The sequence below is a fragment of the Tachysurus fulvidraco genome, chromosome 8 (assembly GCF_022655615.1).
Source record: "Tachysurus fulvidraco isolate hzauxx_2018 chromosome 8, HZAU_PFXX_2.0, whole genome shotgun sequence".
NCBI classification, from domain to species: Eukaryota; Metazoa; Chordata; class Actinopteri; order Siluriformes; family Bagridae; genus Tachysurus; species Tachysurus fulvidraco.
The window spans coordinates 4,129,796-4,151,215 of record NC_062525.1 but is presented as its reverse complement, the minus strand read 5'-3'; the positions used below and the strand labels follow the sequence as shown (position 1 = coordinate 4,151,215).

The window sequence follows — 21,420 nt, the reverse complement described above, 5'->3', positions numbered from 1 at the left end:
GTTCTACCAACGCATGGTTTCAAAAACGTTAGTTTTGTTTTTGTTTAGTTTGTCATCCCGACTCAGATTTCTGAAGCATTTCTCAAACAACAGAGACCCTACCTTTAACCTCGAGTAGAACATGAGCAGTGAGAAATGTCCAGCAATACGAATAACCCGGGATTCTTTTTAGCACGGGGTTCAAATTATACAGGGGCAATTATTTATATATACGGTATAAGTTTGAAAAGCCTTAATTTTTAAAAATCTCTATAATTTTTAAACATAGAAACAATCTGACCAATCAGAATCAAGCATTTTTGGAATGTTATTTCAGAAGATGAGTTACAGCCTGTTTTTGCAGATCCTTTCTCATCCAGTGAAGCTTCCTCTGGGCCAAGTATGTCTGACAGTGGCCGATATTCACCCAACGAAACTGTACTATCTGACACGTGAGTCTGTGACGTGACGCATCTGACACGTGAAATGTTGTGAACATCTTCCCCAAGCTGATGCACTTGTGTTTACTGTAGACTGGATGGCTCATCTAGTGAATGGATGGATGTGAGTGTGGAGAAATCTGACTGCGACGCTGGGCTTTATAAATCTCACTGCTCTATGTCGGTGTGTAGTGTGGCCAGTACTTTTCTCCCCAGTCTTCCCCCGGACTCCTTCAGCACCACATCTACTACACACATAGGTAAGCTGGCCTAAAAGGTTCTCTCAAGGAATGTTACCACCATGGGAACCTACATCTGGACCTAGAAATGTTGTTAAGAGCTTAAGAGTAGCCATAACCTAGCTACACTGCTACCATAACCAATGCTGTGTGCCAGGACCCCTTTTAGTTTCTAAGGCTAGTTTCATGGCAGGAACTTTTTTTTAGAAACCTTTAAGACTAACTGCTAGTGTAACCAAGGCTGTTGTTCCAGGTCTCTTTTTGTTTTTAATGCAAGTATCACAGCAGGATCCATTTAAGACCTCAGAAATTTTGGTTGCTTCTCCACCAAAGGGTTTAGGTTGTCAGAGTTACTGTTGAGTTCATTACAAAGAAACATTTTGGGGAGTCAAGAACTTTGGACACATGTCCACCATAAGAATTAGGACCATTACTTTTTTTTAATTCGGAAGGCACATATCCACTTTAGGAACTTTTTTAAGTTATAGCATCTATTCAGGTCAAAATAGCTGTTGTTAAAGAAACTAATGCATGAATTGATAGTTTCACAACAGGTACCAATATTTTTTGGATCATGGGGACATTAGTTCCAGCCAGCATTTGAATTCACTTGGCATGTATCTACATGGAACCTTTTAAGGCACATATTTACTTTAGGGAACTTTTCACAATTAAAACAATTAGTTCCAGGAACAATTTTAGTTTTTTTAAGGCAAGATCCACAGCAGAAACCATTTCAGAGGAACCACCAGAAGAACCACAGACAGTGATTAGTTTATAAGTCATGAATATCCATCAAAGGCACCATGGTCATTGCTTCATTTTGTTTTTTGTTTTGTTACACAAGGAGTATATCTACTTTAAGGAACCCTTTCAAAGGAACTGAGTAATTAGGTCCACCTAGGTTCCTATAGAAGTTATATATAATCAATACAGCTGTAAGAATAATCTGACATGGCCAATCCCTAGGTGTATCTCGCAGTGGCCCAGGTCTGATGCTACCAGCTTGGATGTTGGGTCTGGCTTATCTTTTTGTGGCTGTGCTCTTGGGAACATGTCTTGCTTTAGTGGGCTTATACGGTAGCTCCTTCTCCAACTCGGTGCTTCTAATGTGGCTCACTTCAGTTCTTTCAGCCTTCTTCACATCAGTCCTGGTTCTGGAGCCTCTCATGGTTAGTGTGGAAATGCTAGAAATGATTGCTCATGGTTATCTACTGTATGTATAAGATTTCTGAATCAAATATTACCCTGTGGAGGTTTATCAGACGCATCAGCCGAAATTTTGTTCTACATTTCTACAGATATGCATTCGGGCCATGTATCTTGCCTTAGTGGTGAAACCAGTCGACCCTGAAGTGGAGGATCGTTTGGCCCAGGAGTCAATAGTGATGAGGGTATGGAAGGATCAAGGGGTTAAAGTACGGCCTCTCTGTGGCTATGGCCTGCTGCATGCTAAAGAAGAGGCGCGGAAAGTACGAATTCTCAGAAATCTAATGAAGGTGAAAATTCTTTTAGTCCTGATTAGTTTTAAAATGCAGCCTAAAGTAATCTTTGGTCTGTCCCTCTGGGGATAAGGTTCCTCTACATAAGGTTCTTGCTTTACCTTGCTTATGTTGCCAGGTCCATCCCCTGCTTTATGGAATCTCATAGAAAGGATAAACTCATTTTGGGATACATTAAAGCATGACATAATAACACAGTAATCCTAGAATATTATAAGTGTATGCTCTCCAAACCAGTATTCGGAATACCTGACAATTTTTTCGTATCTTGTCTTGCTTCTCCACCTTACCCAGAACTGCCTTATCTACATGCTGTTCCTGTTGGTGGTTCTCATGATGAACTATCAGGATAACATCCAGGAGACGAATGGCAGACTGCTTCACTCTGCAGTTAAACGTTCGATCGTCTCTGCCCCGCCAGGACAACCTAACCTAACAGCCCTATCAGGGTGAACCACCAAACCACTACGCTCTGTCTTTTCCACACATGGTTTCCACAGCTTCCTTTACCACACTGATTAGCTGTCGGTCTGAGTCCAACCTTGTGCTCAATCATTTCTATTCAGCAAGTTAGTCACACAGAGCTTGATATCAATGGTGCTTTCAGTTGGAAATCATTTTCAGTATTTTTGCTCTTAAGGTAAAGTAGTGAGAACGCTGTTGCTAGGCAACTAGGACATTATAGATGCTGAGCATAAATTGTCTAGCACTTGTGTGCACTCTCTTTTATGTCCCGTAAATCTTTCTTTTTGTACTGGCACTTCTCATAAACATCCGGTACTCTACTTTACCGATACTTCACAAAAAAAAAATAGACTAGCTAATAAATAATATTCTCGGCTTCACACTAAAGCTAAGTGGACGTTAAATGCACAGTGTAGACTAAATGGAATTGGAGGTTACGGAATACGTCACTTATTTGTTTACTTACGTGAGTGAAAAAAAACACTTGGAATTATAAAAGCTAATATTATATAATATCACATCAACAAGAAAATGTCACTATACCAACAATCATACGTTAAAATCAACTGATGTGGAGCATCAGTCCTAAAAGTCTATCTGTATGTTGTTACCATAGAAACTAAAACATAGAATATAAATATGTGATCTGTTATGGGGGCACGGTGGCTTAGTGGTTAGCACGTTCTCCTCACACCTCCAAGGTTGGGGTTCGATTCCCACCTCCGCCTTGTGTGTGTGGAGTTTGCATGTTCTCCCCGTGCCTCGGGGGTTTCCTCCGGGTACTCCGGTTTCCTCCCCCGGTCCAAAGACATGCATGGTAGGTTGATTGGAACCTCTGTGAGTGAATGAGAGTGTGTGTGTGTGTGTGTGTGTGTGTGTGTGTGTGTGTGTGTGTGTGTGTGTGTGTGTGTGTGTGTGTGTGTGCCCTGCGATGGGTTGGCACTCCGTCCAGGGTGTATCCTGCCTTGATGCCCGATGACCCCTGAGATAGGCACAGGCTCCCCGTGACCCAAGAAGTTCAGATAAGCGGTAGAAAATGAATGAATGAATGAATGAATGAATGAATGAATGAATGATCTGTTATGTAGCTAAATTACTTAATTCCAAAAATAAAGAATTCATATTAACTATTAAATACAAAATAAAACCAAAACTGTTCACATTTTCTCTGTGGAACTGAAGTAGTGATTTGCATATTGTGAACTTTACTGGAGAGTTAATCAAATTAATTATCTTCTCATATAGGTGGTCAGATGTGTGGCAGTGGATGGAACAAAGATTAACAACACATCTGCACAGAAATCCCACCCTCTCTCTGATTGGCATAGCACGACTACAGAGAGTGAATACCAAAGACACAATGAAAAATAGCCAGACTTTCATGATGGTCAGTGCTGAAACTTCAGGACATCTAAGACAAAGACCCCAAAGCAACAGGACTATCTCCTTCTTCACCTGGTGAGTCTTGTCCATTAGCTTTGAACTTGCAAAATCTTTAGAATCTTTATGATGGCTTTGTTCTGCATTTTCTTCCATTTCTGTATATCTAAGTGTGATTTTAAACTGTGCATGCAAATTAATTGACCTAGCAACAATTGTTCTACTACCATCCATGTGTGGTGCAGCAGGAGGTGTGATTTAGAACATGTAGCTTGTGCTATACATTTTCAAATTTACTTATACACTACATACTAAATGAATACTTTGGGTGGATTTGGGTTGGTGGATAGATGGATGGATGGATGGATGGATGGATGGATGGATGGATGGATGGATGGATGGATGGATAGATTTAGAAGGATGGATGGATTTGGAAGGAGGGTGGGTGGGGGGAACTGGATGGATGGATAAATGGATAGGTGGGTGGAATTGGATGGATAGAGGAATGGATGGATGGGGTTTTATTTGATGGGTGTGAGGATTTGGTTGGGTGGATGGATAGATGGATTTGGATGGATATGGATGGGCTGGATATAGATGAATCGATGGATGGATGGATGGATGGATGGATGGATGGGTGGATGGATGGATGGATGAATGGATTAGTGTATAGATGGATGGATGAGTAGACTTTCAGCAGACATGACAAAGAATAAACATTTACATACCTAACTATGCAAGACTATTATTAAAATTGATATATGCTACTAAGTCCTGATTTATCTCCTGCTAAGGCCATGGCCCACACCCCAGTCATGTGTTTCCAGTGAGACAGATGAGATGTTGCTTGGAAACAGCAGTTTCTTCACCAGTCACATCCTGTCAGATCTGAAACAAACACAGTGGTTCACAGCAGAGTAAGTTTCTCACCCGAGGACATTGTCACAGCTCTTAATTGTATTCTCACAGCATCATTTTCCTCATCTGCTTCATCTGGAGACTGAGAAAAGAAATAGAAAATATGTTGTCTTAAATTAAATTTAAATAATAATAATAATAATAATAATAATAATTATTATTATTATTATTATTATTATTATTATTATTATTATTTAAGTTTAAAGATATTAGGATGAGAGAGAATAGTGTAATTATTTTTTGACACTAAAGATAAACAAAAAAACCTAGCTATTTATTTTTTCCTAACTCTTTTATGGTATCGATGTGACATCAGACCCAAACACTGGTCAAATTGGTGTCACATAATTTAAATTTATCTTAATAAACTGTCTCATTTCTAAAAAAAATATATACTATGTGAGGAATAAAACATTAAGGGGCTTGTTGTTATAGACAAGTACTCAACAACAGGGTGGTGTGATGCGATGTGGAGTAACTCATTACTTATTTGATCTGTTTATTGGTTTAAGATCATCATATGTTAATATTTTATCCACTGAAAAATAAGTAAACTTTAGTGTTGGAAAATATCCAGGATAAAAATGACTTCCTGCTATCACTTATGATATAGCAGACAGTTATAATACTCCAAATATAATAGTCCGAATACTCCATACTTAGAACTTTCTGTGGAATAAAACCTCTTTTACAAAGAGCTAACACTGGAGACTCCTTCTGGCTGCTGGTAAAAATGGAATTAAAACAAGAATCAATTCAAACCTTTTTTATTCGGTAACCAGAATTGAAAATTAGCAAAACAAAATTCATGCCACCATCTTTAACAAAACCAGTATTTTTAAACACCTGTACTTAGTGTTCAGCTGCTGCTCTTGTTCACTACGAAGCATTATATATTCCAGGACCAGAGCTGTGCTAGTCGAGTTTACTCAGTACCACAGAGAGACTGGGATATTCCTGCCAGTCTCCATACTGCTGGAGAAAACCCAGACACAGAAGATTCTCTGCACCGTCTCCATCCATTCTTTTCATATCCCAGGATCTTTTTCTGGACCTGAATTAAACATTGCCATAACGGTAACAGCAACCATGCAGAAAAACTTCACAGATACTGGGATGCAATATTTCTGTATATGTGAAAAAGCTTTATAAATGTACCAGGGATTTGATTTTGAAGTACCTCAGTTTAATCCAAAGTCACTAAATTGCACCAACAAGGAAAAAAATTAAGCAGAGCCAATGAAGTATTTATCATGCTGAAATTTCTCACAGTTTTGCTGTGAATACAATAATTATTTATTTATTTATTTATTTATTTATTTATTTATTTATTTATTTATTTATTAAAATTAACATTTAAGGCCATACATTAAATATATGGCCTTAATAATTAAAAAAATTATAAAGTTATAAAAAGAAAAAGAAAATGAATTCAAATTATTTAAATAAATAAATAATAAAATAAGTAACTTATTAAATAATTCTATAATATAAGAATTTATTAATACTTTTTTCTATTTATTTATTATTTTAATTGATTTTTTTCATATTCAGCAACTAAAAAACAGCAGACTACATGTATAAAGTAGTGCAAACATTATTTATTTCTTCTATTTAGTATTTTATTTAGTATGTACTGTATATGACTACGAATTAATCTATGTACTTGTTTGTTTGGTTCTTATTATTTTGTGTCTTATGGGTTCATTGATTTGTCTGCACTATTTATCTGCACAATATTTATGCAAAAATAAAAAAGAATAAGAATGATGCTGGATCAAGTGCTATTTTATAATCCGCTAAACAATGAAAGAACAATGAAGATAAATTGGTATATTAAACTTTTCTTTTCTGTAGCCAGTATAATATATCATGCAGTTAGATTTTATGCAGAGATTTTTATGAGTTTAACGTAGTGGAACAACTGGATTTTGTCCTCCGTCCTTGTAAAGAAGCATGTATTGAAACCAGGAAATAAAACCTGTGCCACACTGTTAAGTGCTCTGTTCTTTTGCTAGGCCCTACTGCTGATCTTCTCCTTGTGTTTCCTGAGTGCCGAGGTTCGGAGGATGCTCAGAGAGCGAGCTCAGTACCTAACCCAGGGATGGCATCTCTTCCAGCTTTTGGTGGCTTTACTGTCCTTCTCAGCAGCTTCACTGCATTTTTGTTTCTTGTCCATGGCCACTATGTGCCTTTCCGGTCAGGTCTCCAAGCCTGACACCTTCACAGGATTTCACAGCATTGCTTCTTTGTCCAAGATTTCCTCGCAGCTCTCGGCTGTGTTACTGATGTTGCTGGTTCTACAGGTAAAATTAACAACAGGGGAAGATACAGTACATGCTTGGTGTTGTAGGCAGTGGAAATGGCAAAGCGGTTAGTGATATTAGTTATCAGAAAAATCCCTTTTTTTATAAAGTTAAAAATATATATATAGTGCTAACACTATTGATGCTCTCTTCGGAAATAATCAACTGAACTTACCTATTTTACCAAGCTACAATTTAACAGACATTTTAAATATCGGACAACAGAAAATGCATTTTAATAAATTGGGGGCAGGTCAGTGTTCAAACCCGGCATTCACTAAATTCCAGGGGTTTCGTTATCATGACGTAAAGTGGGCATGGTTTCTGGAGGTCTTGGAAAACGGCCTCTTTCAAAAAAAAAAAAAAAAGAGCATGCCTACGATGTATAATGAAGGACAAAACAGTCATATGGGTAGATTTTATATCTATTATGCAAAAAACAAATAAACAACCAAAAACTACGGTTAGGGTTAGGATTAGGGTTAGATTATCAAATAGGCCAAGCTTACCCGATGACGCAATATCTGTTACGCTGTTCTGAAATCCCTGGAAATAAGAGCATCCTGTTCAAACCCCAGCATTGCCAAGCTGCCACTGTTATGCATTTAAGCAAGACCCTTAACCCTCCCCACTCCAGGGCTGCTAAATCATACTAATGTATATGTGGTGATAATAAAGGCTTTTATGTACCAATTTCAAATAACACAATATATAGTCTAATATGAGCTAGCTCACTACAGTAATGTTATATAGCTTGCTATTCTAATTGGCTTGTAGTTCAATAACACAGTGTAATAGTTAAGGTGTGTTCACACTAGACTTTCAGCATGTAAACTTTCTTAAAAGACTGCTTAAATATGAGTGGCAACCTGATATTACATCACAAATCAAAGCAAGAACCCACCAAGGTACTGATTGATTACCTCTCCGTGCTGGTCCCAAGCCCAAATAAAATGGAATGGTTATTTCAAGAAGGTCATTCTAATGTACAAACCTATGTCAAAATCAAATATGCAGATCAGATGATCCACTGTAGCAACCCAGTACAGGGAGAATAGTTTTTTTTTTCTTTGTTAGCAACAAGCTAGCTACTAATTAAAGAGTCATGCTAATGTGTGTTGAATGGAAGTCGATGGAAACTAAATATCTAGCATGGCCACACATTTAGAGGTGTACCTCAAGTACCCCTTTTATATAAGCACACTCTCCTATTGCTCCCAAAAGAAAAAAAAAAGCTGGACAGGTTTATGAATAATTTGTAGAAACTCAGAAGGAATCTGTATGAATTCAGTCTATCCTGTTTTTGTCACGCAATTCTTTGACCCTTATTTGTGTTTCTCTGAATTTGCAATAAGGCAAAAAAACATGCATACCATCTGTGATACAGTACACACAGGTACACACAGGTAATCAGTGTTTCTTTTCTGTTGCAGATGGCAGGCTCTTTGCAGTTTGTAAGAAGATGGGTGGTGTTCAGCAGAGTTCTCCATCAGGCCTGCTCTGAGATCTTTGGAGTAGTCCTCCTGTTTGTGCTTCTGCTGCTTCTCTTCTCCCACACAGGCAGCTTGGTACTCTGGATTGTTTCATTCAATATAATGCTTCTAAAATATCAAACATAAAATAATCAAGTCTGAGTTTGTCATGATGTGACATTGTTTTCAGCTTTTCTCAGCTTCAGTGGAAGGCTTCAGGAGTGTAAAGCAAGCTAGTCAGACCCTATTGTGCTTACTGAGAGATCGGATAGTTGTACGGCAGATGTCTGAGAAGCATCCAGTGCTTGGGCCCCTGTTCTGCCTCACTGTATTTGGACTGGGGTTCTGGCTCCTTGGGCATCTATGTGGGGCTGTATTGCTCCACAGGTACAAGACTATTCGGAAAGAAATGTACCGGCCATCTCTGGAACCACAGGACTATGAGATGGTAGAGTTTCTCATCAAGAGGCTCAAGCTATGGATGGGGCTCAGCAAGATCAAGGAGGTATAAACATCTTTAGTCATAATGCATGTCAAAAAACTAATTTGTAGCAATGTATTCTGTGCTTGACTATACTCTATGCTTGTATTCATTGGATTCCAAGTTTAGGCACCGAGTAAAGTTTGAGGGCATGGAGTCACCACCATCTAGATCGTCCCAGTGCTCCCATTTCTCCAACATCAGAACGCCCATCAGTCCTACCGGACCTTGCCTGGTATCCTCTGCCTCCTCTCAAGTCTCCGAGTCTTCTACAGTCTCAGAGAGCCTTGAGGTCCAGCAGTATCTTGATCGTTTGCTGCCATCAGTGGAAAGTCTCCTTGCTGGTTTTGACCGTGTCAATCGACTTAACGATGATGTCTTGAACATCGAGGAGCAGCTTCAGAAAGTGCAAAGGAGAATTGCCCAAAACAGAAGGACAAAAATCAAGCCAGGACCAGAGATGCCCTCAACAACAAAATTGGAAATACCTAGCCAAACTTCCCTTTGCATAGGACTGAAGCCTCTTCAGCCTTTCCTTGTTGGTATCTCTGAGGTCTTCCCTTCTCGCCGTGCAACCCACTCTGAGTCCTCAATCCTGGGACCTTCTGCTCACCTCACGACTGATCTCTCAGTAGCAGGAAGGTGGAAATCTCAGACAGCAGACCCAGAGATTAGGGGATTCCCTAGAAGAAGAGCTTGGCACTCAGGAACTTGTCACTCTGCAGATACCATTCAAAGGTTCTCTAAGTCTCAAAGCCCCGGGGCCATTCTTCTAAGACCTCGCAGTGAAGAAAGGGATTGGTCTGAAGCAAATGAAGGCATGCCAATTAAAAAGAAAGCCTGGCATTCTGATCCTTCTGAGATAGAAAAGGACTAATCGGTGTATGCTACAGACACAAAATTTGGTAGAGTTCTTTAAATGAATTATGCATGTTCAGGCTTGGAATGTGAACAGTAACTCGAGAAAGGAGCAGGAAAGTGCAGACACCTGTTTGGGAAAAGTGTACCTGTCAATCATTTCTGTCTAGTTAACTTTAACTGGTACAAAGTGGTTTCTCAGCACTTTGTGACACAAATTTATGCAATGCATAAAGTACATAGAGATTGAAGGACTGCTAAAGAAAGTGGTAGCTTTATATATTTTGAATTAATTAGACACCCCTGGGAAACTTGGGGTTTAATTATTGAATGGATAAAAAAATCATGTTACTTTATTTATCTCAGAATATACTTAGGACAAATGAGCTGGATGTCATTGAAGTATTTGATATATGTTTGATGTTGTTTTTCATAGCATTTTATAGCCAGTCATGCTTTTCTTTATTGGCTGTTCTGACCAAAAATAAAAAGTGAGTGTGACTTTATAATAAACAATTGAATAAACATTGGATGATAATGTTTTAAGTGTTAGCATCTGGGTGTCAATACTTCTCATTCATAACTGTATGATTATACAGTAGCTTAATTCATTTAGCTCAATAAATAACATTTGTTCATTTTTAATTTGTAAAGAAAACTCCAGCTATAAGGGGAAAAAATATCCAGCCATGTGCGAACATTCTGCAAGTGTAGCTGTGAAAATTGGAAGGTGATATTTAAGCGAAAGGAATATAAACTAAGAGTGGTGAATGAGGAAGTAATTGATGAAGTGCTGTCTTTATCAAACATTCGTTCATTCATTCATTTTCTACCGCTTATGTGAACTTCTCGGGTCACGGGGAGCCTGTGCCTATCTCAGACGTCATCGGGCATCGAGGCAGGATACACCCTGGACGGAATGTCAACCCATCGCAGGGCACACACACTCTCATTCACTCACACACTCACACACTACGGACAATTTTCCAGAGATGCCAATCAACCTACCATGTATGTCTTTGGACCGGGGGAGGAAACCGGAGTACCCGGAGGAAACCCCCCAGGCGAACATGCAAACTCCACACACACAAGGCGGAGGTGGGAATCGAACCCCCGACCCTGGAGGTGTGAGGCGAACGTGCTAACCACTAAGCCACCGTGTCCCCCCTCTTTATCAAACATCTTAAGGTAAATGTGAACTAGGTGTTATGAAGAGACTCCTTAAAAGCAAAGCTGACTCCTGTATAAACATCTGTAGCATCATTAAAGTGTATGGCAAGACGTTATTGTTATGTTAAATATTGCAGTACCTTTCGTAATTATCAGCTGTTAGAGTTGTTTGTGCATAGGTTTTAAAAGGTCAATATTTGAAATAATGGACTCATGTTATTATTATTTTTTTAAAGCAGCCTTCATCAAGGTGAATACATAAGCCTATAAAATACAGTATTTAGCTTTGCTGTCTTTATAATACATTTAACCCCAGAAGATTAAACATCGATTAAAAGACAGAATGTGAAAATTTGAAATAATGCTAATGCTAATTATGTTCTGCAAGCCAAAGCCGGTGTAGATGTGTAGATATGTGCATTTTATTGCTCGACATCCAGCCCGAGGAGACGTGTACAGGTATGCCATTCACTGGAAGTAGAAGTGAGCTAAGCTAGCTAATCAGATCTGATTTACACTCTCGGAGAAGAAAAAAAAAAGTACGCTAGCTTTTCACAGCTGGAAGAATCCTTTGAGAGAAGTGAAATATTTGTTCCTGTGGAGATGGAGTATCTTCTGTCTATTTGGGGAGCGTGTCACTGTTAAGCAGATACACAGGATGTGAGGGAGAAGTGTGAGAGGTGACGTGTCAAATATCTGTGAAATAAAGAATGAATGTGCTGATTGCAAGTGAAGGTTAATTCAATAATTTAACATTACACATTTTAAATAAGTGAAACTATGTAATATTTAGACTAAGTGGTGTTTATTGTAAGTGTTTGTTGCCTTTTTGGACTCCTTTATCATTTGTAATGTTGCTCCCATTTAAAACAGTTCAGCTCAAGCCCAGACATTTTTAGGGTCATGATTGAGGACAATGTCCCGTCCAGAGACAAGCCGTTTAATGTTTTTTCTTTGGTTGTTGCGTTAAATCTTTCCCAGATAATGATATTTTCTTATTGGCTGTTGTTTAGCCTCTTTTTTTGATTGGTTGATAAGTGTCAGGCTTGACTAAGAACTGAGACGCGCTTGATTCCTGCCCGTTTCCATAGAGACAGCGGTGTGGACTGATACGTTTTGGGCGCTGCGGCGTATTAAATTTATGATAAATCGTCAAAAAGTTTTTCTGTGTGAGAAATACAACGTGTGGTGGGAGAGCGTGAGAAAAGACCCAAATGAGCGACTGTCACTCTCAAAGTGTGACAATTGACAGCCCTGATTTCAATTGCATCAAACAGTGGAAACAAGAAAATTGACTAAATCTAATAAAATCAGCATTAACTTTTTAATTGTGTTTTGATTAGTTTTTCCATTACTTCTTGTTTCGTTTTGCTCCACATTGAAATTCTTTTCTTCACATATCCCATCTTTGAAGGAAGTTTGGGTCAGTGCACAGGGTCAGCCATGCTACAGTGTTTGAATTAAGGGTTAAGTTCAACCATGGTACACAATTCTGATTAAGGTCCCTTGATCAAGTGCCCAAAAGTGGCAGCTTGCTGTTGCTGAGGCTTTAACCCTTGACCTTCTGATCAGCAACCCTGAGCGTTAACCATGTTGGTTACGATACTAATTTAGGTAAGTTGAGTTTCTGTTTTTCCCCACGCCACAAGGTGGCATCCAGAGACTACCCAATATGCACCTTTTCACCAGTGTGCTCAATTGTGTATCCATTAGAGAAATCATGGGGCCCTCTGGTGGACCTCTGGTGGGCTCTCATCACAACAAACAGCACTGAACATTAGTTTAGCTCAGGGGTCTGCAACCTTAAACACTCAAAGAGCCATTTAGACCCGTTTCCCAGAGAAAAAAAAAACACAGGGAGCCACAAAACCCATTTGACATCTAAAGTGAAGAGAACACTGCATATATCATTTTTTACCTTTATGGAAAGTGTAGAAAAAACTGTAGTGTGTTGCATTTATGAAATCAACGAACTGCTTCCGAGTAAACGCCATTTTATTTCTGCAGGCAAACAAAAATATTTTGAGCAGTTTGAACTAACCTTAAGTAAAAAGACGCTGGATTGAAGGTTACTTTCAAACAAAATGTTCAATGTCTAATCGAGTCCTCTTCGTATTCATGACGTCAAAATTTTAACTCGCCGGCTGCAGCGAACCAAAAATGTCAGAGTTCGCAATTCGGCAGTTATGACGCATATTTTGAGCGACCAAAAAATTAAACACGGTTTATTTTAATGTTGCAAGAGCATCATAATCTTAGAATTTAGAATTGCATTTTTTTACATCTAACTAAAATAAAATAAATTAAATATTTATTTTCCAAATCTACAGGGAGCCACAGCAGTGGGATGAAAGAGCCACTTGCGGCTCTGGAGCCGCGGGTTGCCGACCCCTGGTTTAGCTAATTCAAATTACACTACAAGTTAAAAAATATCCTACTTATCTGTGTTCAAGTATTTAAAAGTTTTTTAATTATGAATATTTGATCAATCAAATATTGTTCACATCCTGCCTCGATGCCCGATGACGCCTGAGATAGGCACAGGCTCCTCGTGACCCCAGAAGTTCGGATAAGCGGTAGAAAATGAATGAATGAATGAATGTATGAATGAATGAATATTGTTCAGATCATGAACAATGAATATTTCTGAAAACCTATAATTACAAGTATGTTGATGACAGCAACTCAACTTAATAACTGAAACTCTGCTAAAACTAATTTACTCAAACTAATACTGATAATTTGTGAATCACATCAGGTTACAGTCTAGACATATTCAGTTGTCTCTAACACTATTGTCCTGATACTATCTTGAGCATTTATTAAGCCTTTTATATACTGATTAGAAACTAGCATGGATTTCTCATTGGGTTCATTTTAGAGCACTTATCAATGTTTAAATATACAGTTGGACCAAAATGAAAATTATCTAAACCTACACGTGCCACTGAGCTAAGGTTGTGAAAAGTTCTACTGGTCTACTCTTACAGCATTGTACAAGAGTAGCAAACACTCCAAGCTATTGTTTGCGAAGTTGTATTTTCCATGTTGTCACTGTTATTGACAATGTCTAGAGGACATCAGTTTTTGTTAGTCCAAACGATTCCTTATCGTTTTCAACCCCTGCGGTTCCTTATCACAGAGATATATTGAAGAGGTGGATGGTGTATAAAAAGAACCTGACTCTGAAGGAGTATTGCAGTCTTTGAGCTCAAGCAACTGAACTCTTCCAAGCAGTCATGATGAAGTGGGCCGTAGTCCTTTGCGCCATGCTGGCGCTCTCTGAGTGCTTCATCAGGTAATACTTGTCCTCTATCTGTCTCCAGCACGCATTATCTAATGCAATTAACAAGAAAGGGTTTTTTTTTCATTACTCTTCATTACTCGATGCTTTTCATCAGTACTGTGCAGAGGGTCAGGGTATTGATTTAAAACTAGTATGCTAATGACCAAAAACATTGTTTTCCATTTGCTTATGGCAGCGTTCCTCTGATCAAGGGGAAGAGTGCTCGTGAAACACTAGAGAAGGAGGGTCTTTGGGAGAAGTTCAGGAAATTGTACCCTTTCAACCCAGTAGCTAAGTTTACCCAGAGCTATGCCGTTGGTTATGAATCCATGACCAACGATGCTGATGTAAGTCCATTTTTTCCAGCTTCTGCTCTAGCAAAAGCAATCTTAAGATGTGCATTAGGTGGTTTCTATGGGAAGGGACTTAATCATTAATTATTTCCAAATAAGAAAAACTCCAGGATCTGTTTGTAATGAGTGTCCCCTCATTTTTTGAACAGCTTTCCTACTATGGTGTGATCTCCATTGGCACTCCTCCTCAGTCCTTCCAGGTTATCTTTGACACCGGTTCTTCCAACCTCTGGGTTCCCTCAATCTACTGCAGCAGTACTGCTTGCAGTGAGTAGAACCCATATGACAAATATCTCATTTAGAAATACACATGTCTCATTAGAGATACAATATTCAAGATCTGATGCCTTTTCCTGTCTTACAGCCAACCATGCTAGGTTCAATCCTGCAAAATCCAGCACCTTCCAGGCCAACAACCAGCCTCTGTCAATCCAATACGGCACTGGCAGCATGACTGGATTCCTCGGATATGACACTGTTGGGGTTAGAATGTCTTTAAAGCTATCCAATAATGTCAGAGATATGAGACTATACCACTTGTACCGGACACCTAGGAATGGGTCTTGAAATGATTATTTGTTTTGCTTCATATTTTTGTTACTTCTATCCAGGTTGGCAGTATCAATGTTGCCCATCAGATCTTTGGACTGAGTCAAAGCGAGGCACCCTTCATGGCCCACATGAAGGCTGACGGCATTCTGGGTCTGGCCTACCCTCGACTAGCTGCCTCTAATGCCCAGCCTGTCTTTGACAACATGGTCCAGCAGGGTCTTGTTCAGGATTACTTCTCAGTCTACCTAAGTGGGTAAGAGAGACTCAGAATTTTAATACAAAAATGTATTACCAATTACTAAGGGTAGAGTCAAGAGTAGAGGGTTAACCCTAACCCTAGAGTCAAGGGTGAGTCAAAAACTAAGAATTCCACCTGATTAGGACTATCCGGCACAAGTTGTAGTAATCAACTCTACCTCTGCAGCAATGAAAACAACTTATTATTTGTTGTCAGAATAAAATAGAATATAATAGGAAAGGATATAGCGAAGTTTTCTGCAACATTTTTGTTATATAACGCAAGCCAAACAATGTCATTTACATTGGCCTAGGCACAAAGGTTCACCTCAGCAACTGCCAATATAGGCTAATTTTTCTCAAACCAACTACATGAAAATGGTGGTGATAGGAAATTCAGATACAGTGAAAGTTTGATGGGATGGGATGGGATAGGATGGGATGGGATGGGATAGGATGGGATGGGATGGGATAGGATAGCATAGCATAGCATAGGATAGGACAGGGTAAATCAGGATAGGGCTTCTATGTTTCCACTTTTACCACAGAAACCTTTAGTTTTCAGTGTATCCTGTTTCAATTGCAAATAACTTTGGATAAAATTACCAGTTAAATGAGCAATTGTAAAATCTGGCAATATGGTCATGCCTCCACATCTAGCAACTCTCAAAGCGGCAGTGAGGTTATTTTCGGTGGATACAACCCCAACCACTACACTGGTTCTCTGGTCTGGATCCCTCTGTCATCTGAGACATATTGGCAGATCACCATGGAAAGGTAAAAACCCAATTTTAACCAGTTTCTTTAGATGGATTATTACTTTATAATTTCCATCCATGTTTTCAATTTACAAACTACAGTAACAACCATGATCACCTTCTTTGGTGTATGATTTTTTTTTTTGCTCCAAAGCGTCACCATCAACGGACAGGTTGTTGCTTGCAATGGTGGATGCCAGGCTATTGTAGACACTGGTACGTCCCTGATCAGTGGTCCTACCAATGACATCAACAACATGAACAGCTGGGTGGGAGCCACAGTGAGCAATGGAGATGTAAGTAAAGTCACTCCAAGTGTGTTTTGCATGAAATCTATTTAGCTAGTCACATTGTCTGTTTCATAAGATTCAAGAGTTCAGGAGACCATTGAGCAAGGTCCTTAACCCTCAATTGGTCAATTGTATAAAGATCTGATAAAAATGTAAGTACGGATAAGAATGTCTGCCAAATGGTGTATATTTCATGTGGACTTTTATTATTGTCATTTTTAGGCGATGGTGAACTGCAACAACATTGCAAGCATGCCTGTACTGACCTTCAACATCAACGGCAATGCCTTCACCCTTCCCGCCTCAGCCTACACCCGTCAGGTGAGTTCCATTGGCACAGCAGCAAACCTTTGTGACCTCACGTCCACTTTGTTTGATCGAAACAGCTTGGGATGTGAGGAAAGTCTAATATGTGTAAGTATCTGATCTCTTTCTAACCTGCTTACCCCAATCTGTTCTTTACAGTCTTATTACTACGGCTGCCGCACTGGTTTCAGCCCGAGCAGCTCGAGCCTGTGGATCCTGGGTGATGTGTTCATTAGGCAGTACTACACCATTTTCAACAGGTCCAACAACTCCATCGGTTTGGCCAAGGCTGTGTAACAACATCTCTAGAAGACATCACAACCAACTGTTAGCTAATTATTAATAATTCTGAAGAAGTAAACGATAAAATGATGACATAAGAACATAATAAAATGATTAGTTCTAGTGAATACAATGTAGTATGATTCAGTGATTGTCATCGATCTCCTGCTTCCTCAATTATTTTTACATTCATTTTTTCCTGCACTTATTAATGAATAAAGACTTTTCTGCCGTAAACTCATGTAATCTTTCAGAGAGTCTGGAGTCACAACTCTGCACCATTTATATTCATTTCATACCGCTTACTGAACAATCTACTAATTACTGATTCCATGACTGCAGTGCAAATTAGCGCTTGAAACATTTTTTAATTTGTACCTTAAAAATCCCTACACCATGTCAGGAAACAAGGTTTCTGTGTTGACAAGCTGCTTAATAATTTGTAAGGTTTTTTGTTGTTGTTGTTGTTGTTTTTAATTGAACATAAAGCAGGCAAATACACAAATACACAGGCAAATTGATACTAATAATTTGAAGGTGTTAAACCTTTTAACCAGAACACTGGTGGAACAGAAATGGAATTATGGGACATTTACAAACAGTATAAACAAATGAATGATTTTATCACTGTGATCTAAAATGATTCAGGATTCTGTTGATAATCTTACACTGAATTTTAGTGTTGAAGATAAATCTGAGCTGCTTATTAGATGAACCATCACTCGGAGCATCTCAGAGAGCAGAAATGGGCTCGATATCAACATTTGCTCTAAAGATTAAAAAAAATAAAGTTTTATTTTCTATGTACTTTTCTATGTATATTTTGCTCCTTGTGTTGTAGAAAAAACAGAAATAATGATGAAACACTACAAGTTCTTGTCTAAAAGGTCCTGAGTGTCAACTTTCAAATGAGCTTCATATTAAGAAGATAATTATCTTCAATTAGCATGATAATAAATTATTATTTTAACAAAAATAATAAATAAACAAAAACAATAGCAAACTTCAGTTTTTGGGGAAAGAAAATGTATTTTTTCTTCCTATGACCTTCAGGAAATCTTCCTATTGGGGGCAAGTCGTGGCCTAATGGTTAGAGAGTCTGACTCGTAATCCTAAGGTTGTGGGTTCGAGTCTCGGGCCGGCCACGAATGAGGTGCCCTTGAGCAAGGCCCCCCAACTGCTCCCTGGGCGCCGCAGCATAAATGGCTGAATTCTGGATGTGTGTTCACAGTGTGTGTGTGTGTGTGTGTGTTCAGTGCTGTGTGTGTGTGTTCACTGCTGTGTGTGTGCACTTTGGATGGGTCAAATGCAGAGAACGAATTCTGAGTATGGGTCACCGTACTTAGCCGTATGTCACTTCACTATAGATGAAACTTTCTGTTTTTTTGTCGAATGATACATATATTTCAAGCATTGAGAGTAAATTGGAAACGGAAATGTTCATAACCTTTAGTAGACGATTCCAGGAACCGGATTTTTCAACCATGAAATGTTAAACGGATTCACAAATTCTTTAGAATTTTGCGTTGTGCTGTAGATTTTATAGGATTTAATAATGCTTATATCACTCTATTTATCTAAAACATACAGCAGGAAGGAAACTGTTATTAAATGATATTTCTTTCTTTTACTTTACATTTAAATTTGTTAATGTAGTATGTGTGCAAAACAAATAGCATATATGTATATACCCACATGAATTCTAATAAATAACTAAGTAATAACCTTAGAGCACAAAAAAATAGACAGTCTCCACATTTTATGCTTCCATTAAGGGAAAAACATACATAATGGATATATAACATCATCATCTTACCACTAGATAGGGCTCAAGTTGCACAGTCTGGGATTGTGTACATTTGAGCATGGAGCAGAGAAATATCTGTGAAGACCTCCATATTTGAGTACGCTTTCACACTTGGTTGGGAAATGCCGAGGTTAAAAAAGCAAGCATCTGCACAGCGGCGTGTCAGTCTGAGGGACGCCTGAGGTGTCTCTAAGACTCTCACGAAAGCAAGCGAAGGAAATGAGAACCGTTTTGATTTTGGACTTTTAGGAAGAAAATAAGAACTGATGTTAAAATCTTACATGCGAGAGTCAGCATGCAGAGCTTATAAGAAGAAACGCAGCTCCTGAATTATTTATTCGGCTCAACGCTGACTAGAAGTAATGAAAGTAACATTAAGCAGATTAAAGGCTGAGCTTAAGAGATCTAGCTGTAGGGGAATGGCCAGTTTTTTCTCTCTATCTCTCTCTCTCTTTCACTCCATTATATAAGAACAGAGAGCAAGAGGACACAGTACAGTGATGTAACAGTCTATATCCTGTCCGTCCCTACATAACCCAGTACTTCTTGTGCCCTTATAGGACTCTTATGCAAGTCATACATGCATATTGTGTCCCGAGTTTCACCGAATTAACCTTCCTCATGCATTCGTTTTTGGTAGCCTAAGGAGTTATTACACTTTGAAGGTTCGTCTAAAAAAAATCTATCTCATAATATAGGTGTAAAATGTGAGGCACAGGAGGCAACATCAAAACTCTTTTCTAATTCAGGTCCTAAAATCTTGAGAGTCGTGTAGACCTGATTGTGTACGATGATGTATTTTGAAAGAGGAAGACGGGTGAACGTCGTATCGAAGATCCTGATCAGTTTTAAAGCTTTTACAGAGTAAAAAAAAAACAAACACCAGGTGAGTAAACAAAGAAATTCTAAAAAAGTTAAATGAAAGCAAATTATTTCTCACAAAATCAAAGCATATGTCAGGGTCATGCTTGGACAATTCCGTGCCGGAACATTAGGGGGCGTTCCTGCGGTGTGAGTCTTGTGTCAGGTCTGTTTGTCCTGCCTTAGCCTCAATTCCTTACTGCCTCTATACACCTGTCCCTTTTGTCTCTTTAATTGTTGTACCTATATATCCTAGTCTTTGAGTCTGTGCTTTCTTGTCCATGTTCTCTGTTCGGTGCCTCATCTTTAGTTTGAGTTTCGGTTTAATTTCCTGTCTAGTGATTTTGCGCAGCGTTTTCCTGTGTCTCCTGTCCTTTTTTACCATGTTATTTCTGTTAATAAAGCTTTAAAGTGTTTATTGTCTATCCCTGCACTTGGGTCTGGATTTTTACCCCTTTGGACGCATCCCCTCGCTGACAGCATGTACAGTTTAACCAGCACCGTTGCACTCTAACTGTCGAGATGCCTTGTGTTGAAGCTTTCAGAGGGGTATATACTTTTGCTATTAAATTGTTCAAGATAGAGAGGATAAGTACAGGATAGGGTGAAGATCTAAACTGGTTTCCTGAAACCTGTTTTCCTGAGGTTGATGGTTGACCTCACTGCTTCTGTTCGTGTTGCACTTTGAGGTCTGATTGTTTCCAAATGCTTTTGTTTTTGTTTCTACTTCAGTGTACACATTAATTTGCTGCCCTACTGTGTTAACCTGTATTGTGTCATTGTCTAGTTTCTTTGTCTGAATATGCGGGGGTGGGTGGGGGCATGGTGGCTTAGTGGTTAGCACATTTGCCTCACACCTCCAGGGTTGGGGGTTCGATTCCCGCCTCCGCCTTGTGTGTGTGGAGTTTGCATGTTCTCCCCGTGCCTCTGGGGTTTCCTCCGGGTACTCCGGTTTTCTCCCCCGGTCCAAAGACATACATGGTAGGTTGATTGGCATCTCTGGAAAATTGTCCGTAGTGTGTGTGTGTGTGTGTGTGTGTGTGAGTGAATGAGAGTGTGTGTGTGTGTGCCCTGCGATGGGTTGGCAATCCTGCTTCGATGCCAAAAGACGCCTGAGATAGGCACAGGCTCCCCGTGACCCGAGGTAGTTCGGATAAGCGATAAATAATGAATGAATGAATGAATGACTACGAAGTCTTATTAATTTTGTTTTTATTTGTCTTTCTAGATCTAGTTTCTAGATGTTTCCTCATGCTGAATGACATTTTTTGTTTCACCCAGTTTTTAACCCACATTACGGCCCACCGCCATGTTTCCTGGACTTACCTCAATAAACACATTTCCTCATCCCTTGTCAGAAAAAAATTCACTCCTGGCATGCCACAGTGCATCCAATTAACAGTGACCTCTATATTTATCTAAACCACATTTTCTCTTTCATCTTCGGCCTACATGACTTCATCTTATGTACCAACTCC

General features: G+C 39.1%; 2 protein-coding genes across 2 annotated transcripts in view; both read left to right on the top strand.

Moving 5' to 3' along the window:
* pkd1b (polycystic kidney disease 1b) overlaps nucleotides 1–10,570 on the top strand; it is a 38,412-nt gene extending 27,842 nt beyond the window's left edge. Inside the window, exons 30-41 of the mRNA XM_027155663.2 lie at nucleotides 344–431; nucleotides 513–679; nucleotides 1,628–1,830; nucleotides 1,960–2,157; nucleotides 2,455–2,609; nucleotides 3,871–4,083; nucleotides 4,800–4,922; nucleotides 5,826–6,000; nucleotides 6,942–7,229; nucleotides 8,663–8,797; nucleotides 8,892–9,206; nucleotides 9,307–10,570. Coding sequence (XP_027011464.2) covers nucleotides 344–431; nucleotides 513–679; nucleotides 1,628–1,830; nucleotides 1,960–2,157; nucleotides 2,455–2,609; nucleotides 3,871–4,083; nucleotides 4,800–4,922; nucleotides 5,826–6,000; nucleotides 6,942–7,229; nucleotides 8,663–8,797; nucleotides 8,892–9,206; nucleotides 9,307–10,059 — 2,813 coding nt within the window. The 3' untranslated portion in view covers nucleotides 10,060–10,570. The remainder of the gene's footprint in view (nucleotides 1–343; nucleotides 432–512; nucleotides 680–1,627; nucleotides 1,831–1,959; nucleotides 2,158–2,454; nucleotides 2,610–3,870; nucleotides 4,084–4,799; nucleotides 4,923–5,825; nucleotides 6,001–6,941; nucleotides 7,230–8,662; nucleotides 8,798–8,891; nucleotides 9,207–9,306) is intronic.
* A 3,812-nt stretch (nucleotides 10,571–14,382) lies between these two features.
* Nucleotides 14,383–17,402, top strand: LOC113648477 (pepsin A-like). The gene is made up of 9 exons (XM_027155680.2): nucleotides 14,383–14,508; nucleotides 14,693–14,843; nucleotides 14,999–15,116; nucleotides 15,214–15,332; nucleotides 15,461–15,654; nucleotides 16,299–16,415; nucleotides 16,551–16,692; nucleotides 16,909–17,007; nucleotides 17,152–17,402. The coding sequence occupies exons 1-9, from the start codon at nucleotides 14,450–14,452 to the stop codon at nucleotides 17,287–17,289; spliced, it is 1,137 nt and encodes a 378-aa protein (XP_027011481.1). The 5' UTR covers nucleotides 14,383–14,449; the 3' UTR covers nucleotides 17,290–17,402.
* The last annotated feature ends 4,018 nt before the right edge of the window (nucleotides 17,403–21,420 follow it).

Coding starts and splice junctions, on each gene's coding strand:
- LOC113648477 (XM_027155680.2), top strand. CDS start 14,450: ATGATGAAGTGGGCCGTAGTCCTTTGCGCCATGCTGGCGCTCTCTGAG. Junction 16,693..16,908: donor CCACAGTGAGCAATGGAGAT/GTAAGTAAAGTC, acceptor TGTCATTTTTAG/GCGATGGTGAACTGCAACAA. Junction 17,008..17,151: donor CCTCAGCCTACACCCGTCAG/GTGAGTTCCATT, acceptor TGTTCTTTACAG/TCTTATTACTACGGCTGCCG.